The 22,131-nt window shown below is 30.1% G+C and overlaps 1 protein-coding gene across 1 annotated transcript; it reads right to left on the bottom strand.

Moving 5' to 3' along the window:
• Nucleotides 1-13,650: 13,650 nt before the first annotated feature.
• LOC115979339 (CRAL-TRIO domain-containing protein YKL091C) lies at nucleotides 13,651-18,431 on the bottom strand. The gene is made up of 6 exons (XM_031101360.1): nucleotides 18,123-18,431; nucleotides 17,798-18,053; nucleotides 16,335-16,371; nucleotides 14,951-15,068; nucleotides 14,379-14,489; nucleotides 13,651-14,004 (listed from the first exon to the last, which is right to left on the bottom strand). The coding sequence occupies exons 1-6, from the start codon at nucleotides 18,192-18,194 to the stop codon at nucleotides 13,867-13,869; spliced, it is 732 nt and encodes a 243-aa protein (XP_030957220.1). The 5' UTR covers nucleotides 18,195-18,431; the 3' UTR covers nucleotides 13,651-13,866.
• Nucleotides 18,432-22,131: the final 3,700 nt, after the last annotated feature.

Raw genomic sequence — 22,131 nt, 5'->3', positions numbered from 1 at the left:
GCTAGTTTAATATATAGTTTTGAAACGTCGCTAACTAACTATATTGTTTGGGTATTGGGTATTATTTGCCAATTTTTGCCTAGGGTAAATTCCAAATAACTACCCTGAGTTGTGGGTTAATACCAACTAGATCCAAGACTTCTCAAAACTAATCAACTTAGTCCCTAAAAGACAACTTTGTCCTTAAATAGCTAAACACAGTTATCTCTTCTCTCTCATACCCATAAGTGTTCATGGGCGCCAGCAACTCCATTGAACAACCATCACTACTAAAGGTCAGTTTAGTATCAACTCTCTCTCTCTCTCTCTCTCTCTCTCTTCCTTATTTTCTACCTACCCAAAAATAGTAACATTAGCAACCATGGCTGCCACCACCTACGACCCTAACAACAACAAAATGAGGAAAAAAAAAAAAGTATACTCAAAATTCATTCAACCATCATTTACTAGAAACCCCAAAACCCAAATCAAAAAGCAAACCCATAGATCTATAAACAATATACCCAAAATCCAATTTTTCAAACCCACACCCAAATCATTTGAACCTAACAACTAGTTGAAATTTCAAATATTATGTTTCGTCACCACTAACCATCTCTACTGGCTGCCTTGCCTTATCAGCTAGTACCGCACCGCTAGCCAAAATGCATCCACTTTGGTTGTCCAAATCCTTTTCTTACTCATAGCTTTAGATCTTCTTACTTTGGTTTTATGGAATTTGAGCACATTTACTTTCCTTTCTTAGCCAAATATATGGAAAGGCGAAAATATATGGATGTAATTTGGATCACATTCTTTTTCCTTACCTTACTAACCAAAGATCTCCACATGGCCTGGGCTCCAACCTATCACTACCAAGAGAGGGGTAATGGGTTTGGTGAGAGAATGAGATGGAAAGGGACAGGAGAAGAGAGGGAGAAGAGAAAGTAACAGTGTTTACCTATTTAGGGACAAATTTGTCTTTTAGGATTAAGTTGGTTAGTTTTGAGAAGTATTGGACCTAGTTAGTATTAGCCCAAACCTCAGGGTAGTTGTGTGGAATTTAACCTTGTATATATCATGAATACCAACCCCTTGGGGTTAACACGTCTCTTAAAACTTCAATTTTATATATATATATATATATATATATATATATATATATTAATTATAATAATGGGAAGATAAGAGATTTGACATTTGGATAATACATGGGTTCCCTCATAGGCTTACCCCCTATGTGAGAGCTCCAAGACTATATAAGTATTTTTCTTGAACTTTAAATGTTTCTTTTATTTTTACTTTTAAATTCTGATAATTGCAACCATGAGGGAGGATTTAAATCTTGAATGTCTATTTTTGAAATACTAGGAGGTGTTGCTACAAGGCTCTTAGAGCAAATTTAGTAAATTGTAATAATAATTACATAGTAATAGGTACTATAAAGATTACAAGATATTGTAATGTAATACTTATTAGTTATTACTATTCATTTGTTTGATGACAATACAAGAATAAAACCTTGAAGATAATGGAATATTTAAATCAAATTGTCTAAATCGTAGCATTATAATAAAATTTAAGATATATTTTAGGAAATATCTTACTCATATAATTATATTTCCTAAAAAATAATATTTTTTAAATTTGAAAGAGAGATTAATTATTTTTTTATGGTTTTTTATTTTCATAATTATTATGTGTATATGGAAAGTTTTTTTATTTAGAGAAACATATTAATTTTGGAAATTACTACATTTATTAAAAAAGAGTTACTATAACCATTTTAGAGAGGAATAGTCATTTCTTATTTTAAAGAAAGACAAAATTTAACTACAAAATTTTCGCTTACCTTTCTCTCAAAAAAAAAAAAAAAAAAAAAAAAAAAAAACTACAAAATTGGTTGTAGTCAAAGTCTATAACCTTACCCAATATCTTTACATTGGAGGTGTTTTTTGACAAATCTACTATTGGATTACATCTTCTTCTTACATCTCTCATGCTTGAAAATTTTCTAGAAAATTAAAGATCAATAGCTATATTATTAATAAATTGTTTAAATTGCAAGTTTTTGTATTTTAAAATAATGTATAAAATATAAACTTATAGATCATAAGGTTAATAGTATCCGATTGACATAAAATTTGACATGTGTATTAAAAGTGTAAAGAACTTGCAATTCAATGGTTAGATTTTCAAAATACGTAGTAATGCTTATTTTATTGAGTAATATTGTAGCCTTAGGCTATAAACAATTTTGTAAATAAATTTTGTCTTTTAAAAAATAGCTATTCATAAAGAATGATTATTCTCTGTAATAAAAATATATCCAAACTACTGAAAAGCTAAACTATAAGAATAACTATTACATTACAGTTTCTATTATAGTCTACCAAACATACCTTTAGCCTTGGATGTCTCCTCTAGAAACGTCAAGATAATGAGCCAATCAATTGGTACTATAAGGCTCTTGGCCACTTAAATTTGATATTCTACCAAGGGCAAAGTTTGAGTCCAATGTGATATTACATTGGATCCATCAATATGATGATGTGACCAAAACGAGTCTAGTACAGTTGAACAATGTTGTTAATTTTATTTTTGTTTGTTCTGATTTGCTTATTGAAATTGGATATTTCTACATTCATCAATTCCAGTGTATCATTATGAGATCATTGCTATAACATATACATATATATATATATATATATATATATGCACAATTACATATTTAATTCTCATCTATATTCCAAAGGCCAAAATGGCCATATACCACCTTTTTTGGAAATTTTTAGCAAAAAAACACTGTTTCGGAAATAAATGGCAAACAACCACTTTTTCCAGAATTCGAGTTTCAGAAACTCGAGTTCCTCATCAGTTCTGCCACCGTGACACTGCTGAGTTGGATTTGTGCGATTAAAAAAAATTATATGGTACTCAAGCTTGGTAAACTCGAGTACCATTTACACAATACTCGAGTATACCAAGCTCGAGTACCTTTTATAAATAAAATGCAAAAAAAAAAAAAAAAAAAAAAATTACATAGTACTCAAGTTTGGTCAACCCGAGTACTGTGTAAATTTTTTTTTTTTTTGTTTTGTTTTGTTTTGTTTTGTTTGGGGATAAACAACAAATAAACATAAAGATAAAAATAAGTAGCTTTTTTTATGTTTTTATTTATTTAAATAGAAGCATTATAGAATATAGAGATTTTAATTTCAAAATATGAATTTAATTTCTACATTAATTAAAATTGTTCATTGTTTTCTCATAAAAATTGTTCACTATTTTCTATATAAACAATTTCTACGATTTTGCATAAAATTATTTTCTGTTCAGCATTATTTAAGAAATTGTTCGCTCTCTTTTTTGCATAAATTATTTTCTGTTCACTATTTGAAAAATTGTACACTATTTTCTCATAAAACACCTAGTGAAATCGTGTTTTCTAAATTTAAATGCCAAATTTGAATGCTTTTTCATGTTTGAATTTCACAATAATCGAATATATTTTTCTGCATTGATAAAATCTGTTTCTACATTAATAAAATTTTCCCTCTACACATCATATTTACTGTATATTCAAATCTGCTTACTGCATTCATAAAATTTGTTTTCTGCATTAAGTAAAATTGTTCACTGTTTTCTCATAAAAATTGTTCACTGTTTTCTGCATAAACTATTTCAAGCATTCTACATAAAATTATTTTCTGTTCAGCATTATTTAAAAAATTGTTCACTCTCTTTTCTGCATAAATTATTCTCTATTCACTGTTTAAAAAAATTGTTCGCTGTTTTCCCATAAAACACCTAGTGAAATCGTGTTTTCTAAATTTAAAAGCCAAATCTGAATGCTTTTTCATGTTTAAATTTCACAATAATCGAATTTGTTTTTCTGCATTGATAAAATCTGTTTCAACGTTAATAAAATTTGCTCTCTATAAATCATGTTTACTTTATTTTCAAAGCTGCTTACCGCATTCATAAAATCTATTTTTTGCATTAATTAAAACTGTTCACTGTTTTCTCATAAAAATTGTTCACTCTTTTCTGCATAAATTGTTTTTAGCATTGGCGCAATTATTGCACTTATATGGTTTTTGTGTTTTTTTTAAATATGTAACCATATGAATAATGGACAAACTCCATGAAAGAAAAATGAATGATTCGTACAAATCACCTAATGGTAAATGCCTCGAAAAATTCGAATTTGTAAAAAAGTTCGAATTAGTTGAATGTAGAACTATTCACTAAGTAAAACTATTTTCTGCATTAATTAAAACTGTTCATTGTTTTCTTATAAAAATTGTTCACTGTTTTCTACATAAACTATTTCTAGCATTCTGCATAAAATTATTTTCTGTTTAGCATTATTTAAAAAATTATTCACTCTCTTTTCAGCGTAAATTATTCTCTGTTCACTGTTTAAAAAATTGTTCGTTGTTTTCCCATAAAACACCTAGTGAAATCGTGTTTTCTAAATTTAAAAGCCAAATCTAAATGCTTTTTCATGTTTAAATTTCACAATAATCGAATTTGTTTTTCTGCATTGATAAAATCTGTTTCTACGTTAATAAAATTCGCTCTCTACATATCATGTTTACTGTATTTTCGAAGCTGCTTACCGCATTCATAAAATCTGTTTTTTGCATTAATTAAAAATGTTCACTATTTTCTCATAAAAATTGTTCACTCTTTTCTGCATAAATTGTTTTTAGCATTGGCGCAGTTAATGCACTTATATGGTTTTTGTGTTTTTTTTTTTTTTAAATATGTAACCATATGAATAATGGACAAACTCCATGAAAGAAAAATGAATGATTCGTATAAATCACCTAATGGTAAATGCCTCGAAAAATTCGAATTTGTAAAAAAGTTCGAATTAGTTGAATGTAGAAATGTTCACTAAGTAAAACTATTTTTTGCATTAAGTAAAACTGTTCACTATTTTCTCATAAAAATTCTTCACTGTTTTCTGCATAAACAATTTCTAGCATTCCGCATAAAATCATTTTTTGTTCAACATTATTTAAAAAATTGTTCACTCTCTTTTCTGCGTAAATTATTCTCTATTCACTGTTTAAAAAATTGTTCGTTGTTTTCTCATAAAACACCTAGTGAAATCATGTTTTCTAAATTTAAAAGCCAAATCTGAATGCTTTTTCATGTTTGAATTTCACAAAAATCGAATTTGTTTTTCTGCATGGATAAAATATGTTTCTACGTTAATAAAATTTGCTCTCTACACATCATGTTTACTGTATATTCGAAGCTGCTTACTGCATTCATAAAATCTGTTTTTGCATTAAGTAAAACTGTTCACTGTTTTCTCATAAAAATTGTTCACTGTTTTCTGCATAAACTGTTTTTAGCATTGGCACAATTATTGTTGAAAACAGTGAACAATTTAAAACTATGTACTAATGTACTAATCATCTTGATATGATGAAAATTTCAAAATTGTTGAACATACAAAATAGTGAAATCTTAATGGAAAATCGAAATTGTTGAACATACCAAATCGTGAAAATTCAATAGAAAATTGTGTACATTAAATGTACAAATATTCTGGACTTGTTGAGAAATTTGATTTCGTTGAAAGTACAAAATCGTGAAAATTCAAGAGAAAATTGTGTACATTAGATGTACAGATCGTTCGAATTTGTAAAAAACAAAATTTAGATGTGCAAATCATTCGAATTTGTTGATTGTATAAAATATTGAAAGTGCAGAATAAAATTGTGTAAATTAGATTTCGAATTTTTCAACAAATTCGGATGATCAGTACATTAATACACAATTTTCCATTTAATTTTCACAATTTTGTATATTTAACGAATTCAAACTTTTAAACAAATTCAGACTATCTATACATCTAATTTACACAATTTTATTTTGTACTTTCAAGATTTTATACAATCAACAAATTCGAACAATCTGTACATCTAAATTTTGTTTTTTACAAATTCGAATGATTTGTACATCTAATGTACACAATTTTCTCTTGAATTTTCACGATTTTGTACTTTCAACAAAATCAAATTTCTCAACAAGTCTAGAATATTTGTACATCTAATGTACACAACTTTCCATTGAATTTTCACGATTTGGTACATTCAACAATTTCGATTTTCCATTAAGATTTCACGATTTTGTATGTTCAACAATTTTGAAATTTTCATCAAATCAAGATGATTAGTACATAGTTTTAAATTGAATTTTCACGATTTTGTACATTTGACGACTTCAAATTTGGAAACAAATTTGGATGATCTGTACATCTAATGTAATTAATTTTCCATTAAGTTTACTCATTTGTTATGTTCTTCAATTTTCATTTGAATTTTCACGATTTTACACAATCAACGAATTCAAACTTTTCAACAAATTCGTACTATCTGTACATCTAATGTACACAATTTTTCCTTGAGTTTTCACAGTTTGGTACACTCAACGAATTCAAATTTTTGAACAAATACATACGATCTATACATCTAACGTACATACTTTTCCATTGAATTTTCATTATTTTGTACTTTCAACGAAATCAAATTTCTCAACAAGTCTAGACTATCTGTACATCTTATGTACACCTTCACGATTTGGTACGTTCATTGATTTTCCATCGATTTTTCTAGACTTTCTACATTCAACTAATTCAAACTTTTTTACAAATTCGAATTTTTTGAGGCATTTACCATTAGGTGATTTATATGAATCATTCATTTTTATTTCATGGAATTTGTCCATTATTCATATGGTTACATATTTAAAAAAAAAAACACAAAAACCATTTAAGTGCAATAATTGCGCCAATGCTAAAAACAGTTTATGCAGAAAACAGTGAACAATTTTTATGAGAAAACAGTCAACAGTTTTACTTAATGCAAAAAACAAATTTTATGAATGTGGTAAGCAGCTTCGAAAATACAGTAAACATGATGTGCAGAGAGCAAATTTTATTAACATAGAAACAGATTTTATCAATGCAGAAAAACAAATTCGATTATTGTGAAATTTAAACATGAAAAAGCATTCAAATTTGGCTTTTAAATTTAGAAAACACGATTTCACTATGTGTTTTATGAGAAAACAGTGAACAATTTTTTAAACAGTGAACAGAGAATAATTTACGCAGAAAAGAGAGGGAACAATTTTTTAAATAATGCTGAACAGAAAATAATTTTATGCAGAATGCTTGAAATAATTTATGCAGAAAACAGTGAACAATTTTTATGAGAAAACAGTGAACAGTTTTACTTAATGCAGAAAACAGATTTTATGAATGCAGTAAGCAGATTTGAATATACAGTAAATAGATGTGTAGAGGGAAAATTTTATTAATGTAGAAACATATTTTATCAATGCAGAAAAATATATTCGATTATTGTGAAATTCAAACATGAAAAAGCATTCAGATTTGGCGTTTAAATTTAGAAAACACGATTTCACTAGGTGTTTTATGAGAAAACAGTAAACTTTTTTAAATAGTGGACAGAAAATAATTTATGCAAAAAAGAGAGCGAACAATTTCTTAAATAATGCTGAACAGAAAATAATTTTATGCAAAATCGTAGAAATTGTTTATACAGAAAACAGTGAACAATTTTTATGAGAAAACAATGAACAATTTTAATTAATGTAGAAATTAAATTCATATTTCGAAATTAAAATCTCTATATTTTACAATGCTTTTATTTAAATAAATAAAAACATAAAAAAGCTACTTATTTTTATCTTTATGTTTATTTGTTGTTTATCCCCAAACAAAACAAAACAAAACAAAACAAAACAAAATTACACAGTACTCGAGTTTGTTTTATTTATAAAAAGTACTCGAGCTTGGTATACTCGAGTATTGTGTAAATGGTACTCGAGTTTACCAAGCTCGAGTACCACATAATTTTTTTTTAATCACACAAATCCAACTCAGTAGTGCCACGGTGGCAGAACTGATGAGGAACTCGAGTTTCTGAAACTTGAGTTCTGGAAAAAGTGGTAGCTTGCCATTTATTTCCGAAACAGTGTTTTTTTGCTAAAAATTTCCAAAAAAGGTGGTATATAGCCATTTTGGCCTATTCCAAAAGCTGAAGCGTAACATTTAATGTTGCTACGCTCATGTTAAGCCATACCAGCAGCCACATCATCATTTTTTTATTTCCAATTTTTCTTATATATTTTTTAAAACATTTTTTTCATTCAAGGTGACTTAAAAACTCCATTATTTAAAAATTAAATATCTTCTAGCCATTATTTTTATTATTAATTTTCCAAAACTCTCCCTCCCTTTTACCTCTTCATCTCCCCATTACTTTCTACCTTAATATCATTATTTCTCTATCTTTTATCTTTCTTTATTTTGACTCTTCTTATTCTCAACATCTTACTATAAATTTCACATTTTCTTTTTCATTCTATGCATAACTTTTTCACACGAAAAAATGTTACTTCTCTCTCTCTCTCTCTCTCTCTCTCTCTCTCTCTCTCTCTCTCTCTCTCTGTTTTTCATTTTTTATTTGATTTTTTTATTTTTATTACATCAATTCTTTAGGTTGATGAATTTTTGTGTTAATTAGAATTCTACTTTGGGTTGATGTATTTTAGTTTTGTTTTCTAAGTTGTTATCTTTTATATTCTCTTTGATTAAATATTATCCTACTACATTATACATATAGTATATAATAATATAATGTTATTATATTATATAGAATGATTTGGATAATTTGATGTTTATTACTATATATTTTATTTTTACTCTTTTTTCCTCTCATCTTATTTTATTCAACATTTAAATACAGTCACATGCTCCATATTATTAAATTATGCATCACAAATCAAGAATATGGCTAGACACATACCTGCCTTCTTTTACCATACATTGGGGGAATCAATATATTTGTGTGATAAAGGGTCATATAAATTATAATTTAGATAGCACTATTTGAATGTGTCTAGGCCCATAGATTGAGCAATTTGTAGACTTAAAAGGCTATTGAGAATGAACTTTTTGAATCAAGTCTAAAAAAATATGAACTACTATATATCATTTAAATAAAAACTTTTATCATAGATACATTAATATTTTTTTGCCACAAATTTAAATCACGCAAACTTAATAATTTTATATTATGTGTTAGCATCGTCTCTGCTTCTTCTTCTTCTTCTCAAAAATATTATGTATCCTCTTTAAAGGATGCCAACAATATTGATCTTATGGGAAAAGTTACATAAAATATTGAGAAAAAAATATTTTATATTACAATCTACTAAAAATGTTTTTTAAATATTTAAACCTTTCTAATTTTCATATCACTGATGTGTTTTGTAACTACCATATGTGTTAACTTAAGTCTTAATATTCTTAAGTTGTTTCGGAAAAAAGGAGAAAAAAAAAATTGTCACAAAAGAGGAGTTCATCTAAAGTTTTTGAAAATGAAATATCTGTTTTGTAAAGCCACCAAACTTGATAATTTGCAAATGATGGAACCACTTGCAACAATATTTGCATAGTTATATAGTTTCAGCTAAAACAATTGTGTATACTTTTAGTCTTCAAAAAGCACACATCTACAAGTGATTAAACATTCGTCTTGGGTAGTTTTAATTTTTCATATAATTTTACCTTTACATATTCATTTATTTTAATTTATATTTTTTTTTTCAAAAAAAAAACTTTAATTTAGTTATTTATAAGTAAATAACGAAATAATGATTCATGAATAATAAAAAACAAAACAAAAAAAATTATCTATACATATTTATCTTGTGTGGTTGTAACTTTACCTATAATTTTGCATTTATATATTCATCTACTTTAATTTAGATGTTTATAACTTAATAATGAAATCTGTAAACAAAATAATTAAAATAATCATATTTCTACAATTCAAAAAGTCACAATTCCATTTTTCAAAAAAAGGCCTTTTACATTTCCTTGGAATTATTTTTAAATTTTTTTATAAAACCTTTGACATACCACTAACCTAACCACTTCATAAATTAAAAAAATTTAAGGCTCATTATTACTTCCGTTAATATATTATGGATATCTTAATTGATTGAAACCAAACTAGAGAAATTCCTTTCATTTTTCCTTGAAAATTCAGGAAAAAAAAAAAAAAACCATTTTACATACCACAAATGTAACTACATTTATAACTATTTAAGCCATCCATGATATCTATTTCTTATTGATAACCATAAAATTTACAACTAGTAAGGGAACATACAAAGTAATAAAGAATAAATGAAGGAATAAAATAAGAAATGAAATCAAACGTCAATTAATAACCATTATTTGGAAAATAAAAAGATGGTCAAGAGGATTAAAAAATAAAATAGAGATAGCTATACAGAGGACAATGAAAACTTTATAGTGCAATAAAATCAACAATTAAATATAATAGTACAAAATTTAAACTTAAAACTAATCAAATTCTACCTAGGGAAATTATATATATAATCATAATCTTCATACACCATGACTTAAAAAAATTTAATGAATAGTTCTACCTCCCTGATTTAATGTCTATGTTATGCAAATCATCAACCAATAAATATATGATAATGGTAAACAATGTTATAGACAAGATTATGAAAAATATGATAAAACTATTTTTTTTTTTTTTAACTCTTTATAAAGTCTAGGGACTAAAATAATATTTTATCTAAAAAATTATCATGCGCAACGTGCAGGTCTGCGACTAGTCTATATTAATAATCAATGAAATATAAAGTTAAATCAAAACAAAACAAAATAGTTTTCACTTATAATTTTTTTTTAAACATTAAAAAATAGAATTTGACTAGAATGGTGTAGGGGTAAGGGCCCAAAATCATGTGTTGGGCCTTGGGCTTTGTCCGAGGACATTAGATGGTCTGAGGAGGAACAAATAATTATTAGAAATTTCAATTTAAAGTCTCATGAGTTAAGAACGAATGGTGGGTGGTCCGAGAAGAAACTCTTCCTCAAATATGATGAATGCAGCTCAAGAATGTACTCCAGCAATTAGAGTGACCCTCCAAGAAGCTCCAATGATAAGGACTAGCCTCATAAACATACGAGAATGAAGGAAACCCAAAAATATCTAAGGGAAAGCTACCACCACCGCATTAAATGCACTGCAGCTACTTTTCTGGCCACATTTATGTTGAGAAGACCTCTGAACAGTGCTGTCTTGGCTACCACAACTCACAAAAAGCCAAAGAGGGTGTCTGATGAGATAAGTACTCAAGTAAGAGTTCAGATGATCAACAATTGTAGGATGAAGATGGTCCAAAGGGGGATATATAATGTGAGAAACCCTCCATAAGAAGGGGATCGGAAAAATAGAGAGAGAACACTGTAGCAATCCTAATTGTTCTTATACTCAATTGTGACCAATTTATATAAGTGTGACCTCCTCGGACAGCGAAGTGATTCAGCTTTATTTTCTTTGTGCTTGTTTGATCACCTTCCAAACTCATACTAGCCATTGTCAAATTCATTAAGACCTAGTTCTTCGACCCACTCTTTACAAATTTATCGTGTTGGGCTCATTAGGTCAAGATTCCATACATTTTGGGCTTGGGTTGTAAACCGTGTCCCCACAAATGGTTTTCTTTTTTTCATCCAAAATGGGATGAAATCCACACCAACGTAATGGAGCTTTGGATCCAATCTAAATCCTTCACAAAAAATTATAGAATATTATTTTTCAATTGAATATTTTAATGTAATTGTATTAATTAATATATAAATCAAAATTATTTAAGTAAATTCATGTATAAACATACATTTTAGAGTTTATTGGAATTACTAGATTCAAATAACTTTCTTTTTCTTGAATTTCAAAAGTTGTAAATAATGGATTACAAATATAGGCAAAATAATGTAACTCTTTTTCTTTCTTCTTTTTTAAAAAGAAACTCTTTATTTCTAACTCATATGAGAATTTTAACCTATTCAATATTTATACTGTGGAATTGGGCTCATCCCACTGTTGAAACCCTAACAAAAAAATCAGGTATAAAGAAGATGGGGATCTTTCCAACGCAATTATTCAAAAAGAGCCCGTCTTGATATGTTGTGTGTGACGTCTGTTTTCCTAAATGCATGAACTACAACCCAATCAACAAAGTACTTCAAAATAAACTTAATCCTATCAATAGTATTTACAATGGACTGATGAGAAATGAGGGAAAGTCACTCATGTTGATTTGAAGTTTGTAGTGGTTGATGACATTAAGACCATCTCTTTCACAGTTTACATGCATAATTTTTTGCTACTAGATGAGATGTCTTGGCTTCCACTATAAAGTGGGCCTATGCCTTCTATTATCCCTGTGCACACAAAGAGATTTCTTTGTTATGGAATGGTTCCTCCCAATTGTTACAAATACTGTTTTCTCTTCTTCTTTTACTTTTTTTTTTTTTTTTTTTTTTTTTTTTTTTTTTAATGAAAAAATACATGTTTTCTCATTGTTGATGGCTACATCATAGGATTTATTACTTCCCTTAAATATTTCACCTGTAAATCCCAAGACATTAGATGATCCAAATCTATTTTATTTATTTGATCAATTAAGTATAATGGATTTTTTCTTTCTCAAAAAAAAAAAAAAAGTATAATGGATTAATTACTTTCCTTGCAAATTGCATTAAGATAGGACTTCTTGTTATCCAGATACCATATCACAACATACTGCAAATAATATAAATTTTCTTATTTATAGGAATAAATAAGGAAATTTATAGAAAGCCAGAGCTCTAAATTGATAAAGTGAATAGTTGTCTGGTTCGAACCGAAGAGTTGACCTCGGCTATCTTTAAGACTTTTTTGAGAATAAACTTGAAAATGTTAACAACGTGGCCAGCTAAATTATTGGTCCACTTTCTCTAAATTATTGAGTCCATAACTCTCTTCTGATTAATTGATAATATTTAAATTATTCCTATTGTTAATTTTTTTTATTTAAAAAAAGTTAAATTATTCTATTAAATTTAAATTTACTAATGGAATTCTTAACATTCTTGTACATGTTGCCGATTGTCCATTTATATACAAGAAAGATGATCCACAGATCATGACACATTTTGGCGCTAAATTCCTAAAACAATCTTGCAATGCAAAGCACAATATTTTGTTAAGAAAACTAATAAAAATGAAGCGATCAAGAAGAAAAAAAAAATTATAAAAATGTAAGAGAATATATGACTATCAACATTGACATGATTTTGATTAGCAACAATGAAATGTTCACTCTCTCAACCACCATTTTTGCAAATGTCTAAAATCTTAGCCTTTGGATTACATTTGGAAATTACTAGAGGCAAAGTCTCTACACATTATTAAAACACTAATGCACTTAAATACAGTCAGATTCTATCTACTCAATTACCCCATGGACCTCGTGTATCAAAGAAAATTAAAACAAATTTTCAACCAAGCATGAAACTACTTCCCATTCCCCAGTATTTGCTTAATCACTTTACAAGAAGAAAGAAACTATGCAGAAACAGAGAACCAATACAAAATTTAAAAGAGAGGCTAAAAACAAGAACACACAAATTGACAACATTTACAAGTTGTGAGGAAATAAAACTGATGGTTGCATTATTTATATGGTTTAGCCAAATCAATTTTAAGCAGAAAATCAGCCCTTTAACCAGATGGAATGAAGCACAATATCAAGCTGAAACCATTTTGCTGCTTGAATACAGTATTAATGGAATGTTTGGGAAACTTTAAGACATTGGGGCCTCATATAACTACTAATTGCTGCTTATAGCAAAAAGAGATTAGGTTGAAAGTAGCCACCACCTGTTATTTCAACAATAGTATCATTTTACATGATATTAGTAAGAGTTGTTATTGCAATATCAGCCACCTACATCTATCTGTGGAATCAACCCTCCAATGAGGCAAGTACAACATCCTGAATAGCTACAAGCTTTGCTCGCCCCCCATATTCTTCTGGCAGGACTTCCTCACCAACTTCCTTTATGAAATCTAGTCTTTCATCCTCATTGGTAACAATCACAATCTGCAATCATCCCAAACACAGCCAATTTATTTAGAATTTTAATATAAACATAGAATTTGGTCAACAATATCCCACCTTTTTGAAAATTTTGGAATATGCAGACTCCAGCAATGTATCAAATTTTTCACAAAAGGAAATTGCATCAAAGTTTTGAGATAATTGTGCACATAGCTAGCCTTATGCAAAAGTAAATGTATTTATTCAGAATATTTAACTCTTAAACGCATTATACATATAATGTTGGTACATTCTTTGTGGGCATACCAACACACTGACTTCCATTTCTGAATAAGGCATATTAGCCAACAGTTTCCATTCTCAAGTATACAAGTCATTGAGTTTATGCAACTTAGTTGTTAACATGTATCACATACCTTTTCCAATGTAGCCTTCTCAAGGAAACGAGAAACCATTCTCCAAACGCTCACAAAGAATCGTGGCATGTGTAGAATGAAGCACTTTGCTAAACGTTCAGGGTAGTAAGCCTACACAAAGAAGTAAGGATAATTCAAATGCAAATATCAACAACAAAAGGGGGAAAAAAAAAAGCATTGATGTTGCATCACACAGAATCAAACAAGATTTAATCTTTCGTCAAGTGGTGCCTTTAATGGACCACAGGCATTTAGGAAAAGCTTCTTTCCAGTAATTATGAAACCCTTAACCTTTAGATAGGTATAAAGTGATATTTATTCGGTATTTCCCTTAATAGACCAAAGGCTTTTGAAAGCTGCAAGCCTTTGTTCATTCCAATTGGGGCAGTACATGACCAAGCCCAAGGTGGGTGTAAATTGTAAAAAAGTTTGGCCTAGATATAGTCTACTGTCTAGAGGTAGTAAATGAAATAAGGGAATAAGAAAATAAGAGGCATGAGAAGGGCAAAATCTGGAGAAAAGGAACAGGATATGCCAATATGCTGATGCGGAAAGAAGGAGATTACAATCACCTGTAGGAATTGAAATCCGGTGATCAATCCTCTCGCATCAATGTTCTTATATCCAATATTCTGTAGGTCAAGAATGCCAATCAACTTTTCATTACCAATTTCTCTTCCTTTGAAAGAACTGAAATAGACAAACCAAAACACCACATGAATCACTATCTCCAGAAATAGTAAAATTATAGGGGGGAAAAAGGCATATTAAAGTAAGTGCAGTATGTGATGGAGGATAAGGTCATGGATACAATAATACAATATGAACTTTGGCACTGCTTGACATGCCAATGATAAATATCTGTAAAACAAGGATCACTTCTAGGGCAGAGCCAAACTTTTAACAACTTAATCTAACTGCAATACTTATAGATTCTCATTTTAGATAATATAAACTCATTTCGACCGTCCTACATGAAAAAGGGCACACTATGTCCTACACTTGCCAATGAATGAAATTAAAATTTTAAATTTCCCTGCCCATTCTGGAGTTCTTTCAGGCAATCTAGCACATATAGCACACTTAAAAGACCCCTTCAGCAGCACATGCTACTTTGCAGAATATGGATCTTTCCCTCTGCTCTCGCACATAAATATACACCATGTTTCAAGGAAGATTTACACCAAGCATGGATTTTATCTCTATACTTGTTACAATTATTTTCAATCCAATCCTTACATTGATAATAAATTCAATGAGCAGTTTCAAAGATGTACTGGCCTTTAATTGCAATCCTGCTCAAAACAATTACCTCCACTATTGCTGATGAGCTCTTGCTCTTCCTAGGAACAGTATAGAGGGTCACTCAAGAGTTCAAAACCCATAGAGTGCATGTTTCAATTTTATTTTTACCTTAAATTATCATCACTGACTCACTGTGCAAATGACGACCGCTAATGTGGTGGACTTCTTTTGTATACATTTCTTATAATGCTGACACACCATGTTAAATCATATGCTGGTATCACAAAAGCAGAACATATGGAGACAAATGACATGCACAGTAGGTACCATAATGTTTTCTATCTATTTTAATGTTTTTTAAATAGTTAATTCACATCTCCATATATTTTGATTTTGTGAGACCATGAGGCCTAATATGCCACATCAACAGACATGCGCATAAAAAATTTTTGTTACATCAGCAATTGTCTTTCACATAGTGATGGTAAGACGTGATAGAGGTTAAATTGGGTTGGTTAACTTGAAGGACTAAATTGAAGCAATCGATAGTTTAAGGACCAAATTGGTGTTTGACACATAATTTAGGGATCAAAATTGCATTTTGGCCAAAGAAAATCCTTGGAATCATGCCTCCAAACAGCTTCACTTCAAATGTTAACCTTTCTACTTATTTGTAAGCACATATCAATGTTAGAGAAAATGGGGTTGTACCTTGCAATAGTTTTGTCTAGCAGATGAACCACGAATTCTGCACCAATAGGTAAAACAAAGTTAACAAAGTATTTATTATCCAACAGTTTCTATTTAAAGGACAGACTCCTCCAAAGAAATCCAATTATTTGATTATTTATATTCTATTCATGTTTGTCATTTGCTTATCAGTACAAATGACTGGTTTATCAAGGCTGTAATTTGGGGATTCAAACCATCAGTCCCCAATATCCAGTTGATAGTAATCTTGAACTAAAATTATCATTTAGAGAAGGGGGTGGGGGAGATGACAAATCTTCAAAATAAAGTAAATCAGATATTGGAGTTGCCTTCCCTTTGCATTATAAAAATCAGGATTCTTTTCCTTTTTTATTATTATACCATGCTCCATGCACATGATCATTTGTAACCTACATGCATTAGCAGTCTAAGAGAGTTGAGCAAAGACCTCTGGTTCTGAACTGAAGCCAGAGCCTCAGTCAACTGTTATACCCATGCAGGTTACCAAAATCAAGAATTAAAAGAAGGCATGATGTTGCAAACTCTAGATTATGTTATAAATATCTTTTAAAAAATAAATATATTAATAAGTGGGTTTAAGACACACCAAATGTGCATGTAACTTACCAAAAACAACACATGTACACAGTACAAATACACATAAACAAGGTCAGTCAGGTCACATAAATATTTAGTTTTTTTTTTTTTTTTTTTGGGAAAAAAAATGTAATAATATAAAAAAGAAAAAGAAAAAAAGAGAGCAACGCATGCATGCTACAAGGTGAGCTGCCAATAAGAGATCCCTTTTGGTGACATGGGAAACACCATTAGGCCCACCACTCTTCTAAATAAGTGGTCCTATCTTTTGATCAATCTTCAACACTAAATTTTATCTAATTAGTGGTTTCTAACTATAGGAACTTTTTCTTGTAAGTGGCCATCTGACTCATTTTTATATTGATGGATTCCACGTTCCTAACCTTTTCCAAGCACAAACAATCGTTGGGGAGAGGCTCTGATGACTTCATGATTGCGACCATAACAACATAATTGCCTTTCGGTGGTACATATCCTAAGCCCATGAAACAGGGTAACTAGTGACTCACTCATAAATAATCTAATAATGAAAGGCCAATGACACCTTCCCAAAAAAAAAAACCAACTATATGGTCCCATGAGTCTAGGACATCAAACCAAGTGGCACAATACAATCTGGCCAACCCCCACATTAATATTCTATGCTGGGACCTTCTCTTACGGTACATATACTATACATTATGGTCCCTAGATGGGACAAATTGGACTAAAAGGCATCAATGCACTGACTATACAAGAATCGCAATTAATCAAAAAAAAAAAAAAAGGAAGAAGAATTAATTATAACCATGTCAAGATAAAATATAAACTGATTCAACTATATATTTAACCAAAAAAATAAAAAAGAGTAAAACTAAAATAATTACTCTTAAATTGGACATTATCCTTAGAAGGGAAATGCTTGCTTGCTTTGACAATCATCACTGGGTATTTATCCTTTGATAAACCTTGTAGATAAATTTTTCTGGGTTCCAATTCATCTTGAATTTCAGATTCAGAAATGGCCCCATTGGGCGCCATTGCAGCCCTCCAGTTTTGCCACTGGACAAACATCTTGGCTGCTTTGTCTTGGTCCATTGACCTTGCAATCAAGAACCTCATAAGTGTTGGGTCCCCATAGCCCTGTCAAAGACAAACCCAACATTAAAAATTGAAGCTTGCATGGTTTAAGAAAGGAACAGATTGGTTTACCTCAGTGGAAGAGCCAAGCTTCTCAACTGACTTCCTCATTTGGGTCAGTGCCATTTCTTGGTTTTTCTCCATGTGGGGTTCAAGGAAAAGATAATTTTATTTTTGCCCTGTTTTGAAAGTGGGAATAAAAAGCACTTTTTGACTCAAAACTCAATTTAAAACTGTTAACTTGATAGTTTCAAAACTTCAAAATTTGGTTTTTTTCAGGATATGTAGATGATGGCACTGATGAAGTATAAAGGGAAAGTGAGAGTTGCGTTGACAGAACGGAAATTTGGTTAAAGAAATACTAAAAAGACGAAGAAAGGCAAGGCAGTAGTAGAGCCTCATGAAATATTGGATTGGAAAAGTCAAAAGTAGGACTGATATTGACAGCATGGTAAGTTGGACTTTTTTTTTTTTTTGAGAAAGAGGTAAGTTGGACTTGGCACATGGTTAGTTGGTATTTTTTTTTTTTAAACTATAATTATTGTTCCTCACGTTGTACACGCTATAGTTTTTTTTTTTTTTTTTTAAATAGTCACCATATTCTGTTAACATTATAATTTAAACATTTTTTTTTCTAGATCTTCAAGTATTTTGTGCATTGAAATATGTCAATTAAGTTACACACTTTAGTTGAATTCGTGTTTTCCAAAAAACGATTTCACAAATATAACTAAAATATTATTTTCAAGACACAATTTCAACTATGTATACAGTATGGAAGTGTGTAATTGTATATATAATCTTGTATACAATGTGTAAGTATACAGTGTGAATACAATCTTGTATTCAGTATGTAAGTATCGCCACTTATTTTTATAAAGGTTCACGGTATTTTGATTTTTGATAAAAGTCAACGAATGTTGTTAACATTATAATTTAAACAATTTTTTTTTCTAGATCCTAAAGTATTTTGTACGTTGAAAGATATCAATTAAGTCAACGAATGCTCTAAGAGAATTGGTTTAAAAACTATTATTAGAATTTTTTAATGGGAAAAATAATAACTTAATTTTTTAAAAGTGCTTTCAAAACTTTCATAAAATTTTCTATTAACAATTGTCCTATAGTGGTAATCAAACCCTTAATTTTTAAGTGCCTTGTGAAAGCAACATTAAGCATTTCTTTTTCTCTCTTACTCAAAGAAAATAGGAAGAGTTCGGAAACACACAAGTTGGGGATTGGATTGGAGTGCAGTGTAGACAACAACTTGCACATCCACCACCCAAAAATTAGTCCACATGTATAATTTTTGTCATTTATAAGCATTCATATTCATGAATGCTACTCTATCCTATTTTACCATCCAAAAAGTCACTTTATCAATTATACAATACAATTTACAATACTTCTAGTATCCCAACTTTTATTTACCTATTCTACTCATTAAAATAATATTTCTACACAATAAAATAATATATCTCACAATCATCATCGTTTACAATACAAAACCATCATCATCACAAGCCCACCACTGAACTACACACACCTGACACCACCACCACCACAACCAGCAACCCATAATCTACTGTCAACACCAAAAAAAAAAAAAAAAAAAACACAACAACCTATGGTCAAACACATTAAAAAAAAAAAATCACTATTAGAGCCATCGGAGCTCCGATTCAAACCTCTGTCAAACCCATCAGAGCCATCACCAGCAAACCCATTCAAAAAATATGTTTGAACCCAACAAAACTCATTCAAAAAAAAATGTTTGAACATAGCAAAACCCAGAAAGCCCATTCATTGGAGCCATCAGAGCCATCACCAGCAAACCCAGCCCGTCGATCCACGTCGAACCCAAACCCACAACCGCACTAATCCATGTCGCCATTGTCAACGAGAGAGAGAGAACGCAAGCCACGTCGCCGCCATCACCTAGGCCGATTTGCAACAAGAGTGGTGGCTCGCTGTGGTGTGGTGGCTATGGGTTTTGGGTCTGAAGAGAGAAGGAAGAGAGCAGAGTTACAGAGAAATAACGAGAGAGAGGGAATTAAATAATAATATTTATATTTAGAATTGTGCTATAGTGCTATTCTACACTGTAGCACAATTCCAAATTTTTTTGCAATACTTGGTATATAGCATTTCGGATGTTGGAGGTTTTTGAGGGAAAAATACTAAATACCCTTTACATATGGCATTTACAGTGCCAGGTGCAGATGCTCTAATTATATTTCTATTAGTATTTTGTTTTTTGTAGCTTGAATTCTTTTGCTTATTAATGAACTCCAAAGTCCAAATGTTTTTTTTTTTTTTTGAAAGTTTTAACCTATGGCGTCCGCTCTTGATGATAACTCTTTATCATCAGACCAATACACCAATTAGTTTTTAGTGTAGGCAGGGATTGAACCTCAGATCTCTTATACAACTATCAAAGACTTTACTAGTTGAGCTAACTAAAACCCACCCAAAGTCCAAATGTTTGGAGGTAATATTTTGTCCTAATCTTAGTTCTTAGCTAGTTATAACGGCTCAACAAGGAATCTTTTGTTTTGCGGGTAAACTCAACAAGGAATCACGTCCCCCGCAATTATCTTCTACGATATAAAAAATCTAGAAGTCCTTTTAATATTATATAGCTTTCACATAATTTCTCAAGAGTAAAAGTCTCCTAAGTCCTAACCATCCTGTATTTTAGAAGATGAAAATGCCATTAAATCCCAAGTTAATTGGCTTTATATCATAATAATTATTAACAAAAAAAAAAAATGTGGCTTTATTTAATCTTTTTTAACTGAATAATACTGATCTTTATTATTGAAACACAAAAACGAAACCATTTGGATCTTTACATTGTGTTGTTAATGTACTATCATTTGTTCACCTCTATATATATATATATATATATATATAAGAGTGTTATGATCCTAGTGTCTTGTATGAATTAAGTATAAGCTTAACCATGTGTTCCTAAACTCTTGAGCACCCTCTCATTGAAAGCTATTTTTCAAGAGTGAGCTCTACTTATGGGTTCCTAATATTTGGTATCAGAGTCAACCTTCACGCCTAGTAATCGGACGTAACTCGTTGAGTATGGGATCAAATGAGTTGTAACTTTGTAGTTGGGTCTCAAAGGGGCCGATCTAGAGGCTTACTAAGTCATTTAGCAAGCGCATGAGTATGAATCTCAATAGAAATGGCAAACACTCTATTTGGTGGAGGGATAGAAAAGAGAGAGGAAAATAAAGGGAAAATGTTGTTTTCCCTTATTAAGTTCAAGAGAGAAAAGAGCGAGAAAAAATCTTATAGACCCACAAATTTTGGAAAAATAAGAGAAAAGAGGCTTTTACTCTTGAATTTCACATTTATCCTTCAAAATGGCCATCCAAGTCAAGTGAGTCAAGATTAGCTTCCCTATTTCGTTGACATCCTATATGCTAGTTGGTCCTAGATCTATGGATAAAGGATAAAACCTATATACTGACCATAGTTATATAAATATATATATATATATATATAGTGCAGGTTTTTTTTATTCTTACAACCAAACAAATGAATTTTTTATTCTCTCATTTTTCCTTCATCCAAACCAAGCACACGGTAAAATATAATTTTTTTTCTTTTATCCTCCCAACGTTTTCTATCTCTCCAATCAAACGGAGCCTATGTACTATTAAACCTGAAGAGCATTGAGCCATTGACATTATATTTTAGAGTAAGAGAGAATTTCTCCTGTATTTATAATTAAATGAACAATAGTAAATTCATCTGCAAGTTGAGAACTTCAACCAATAGACTTGCTGAAAGGGAGACAAGAAATAAGAAGCCATGGAGGAAAGCCTTTTATCAAAGCAATATTGTATTTTTCATTTTTAAAGGTCATAAGCTGAGAGATAAAACAGCTGAAAGCAGATGAGAATGATCTCAGTTAAATACCACAAAATCACTTTTATTAAATATAAGTTCAAACACCTAATAAGTATTTGAACCATCTCACGCAAGAATGATCACTCTCAATTCAACTTCAAATATAAATTGGTCGACCAATTTGGTGAGTTATGAGCAATGTTAACAATAG

This window comes from Quercus lobata, chromosome 3, assembly GCF_001633185.2.
Source record: "Quercus lobata isolate SW786 chromosome 3, ValleyOak3.0 Primary Assembly, whole genome shotgun sequence".
Lineage (NCBI taxonomy): Eukaryota > Viridiplantae > Streptophyta > Magnoliopsida > Fagales > Fagaceae > Quercus > Quercus lobata.
Note: the sequence above shows the minus strand (reverse complement) of the source record. Positions and strands in the feature narration are given on the sequence as shown.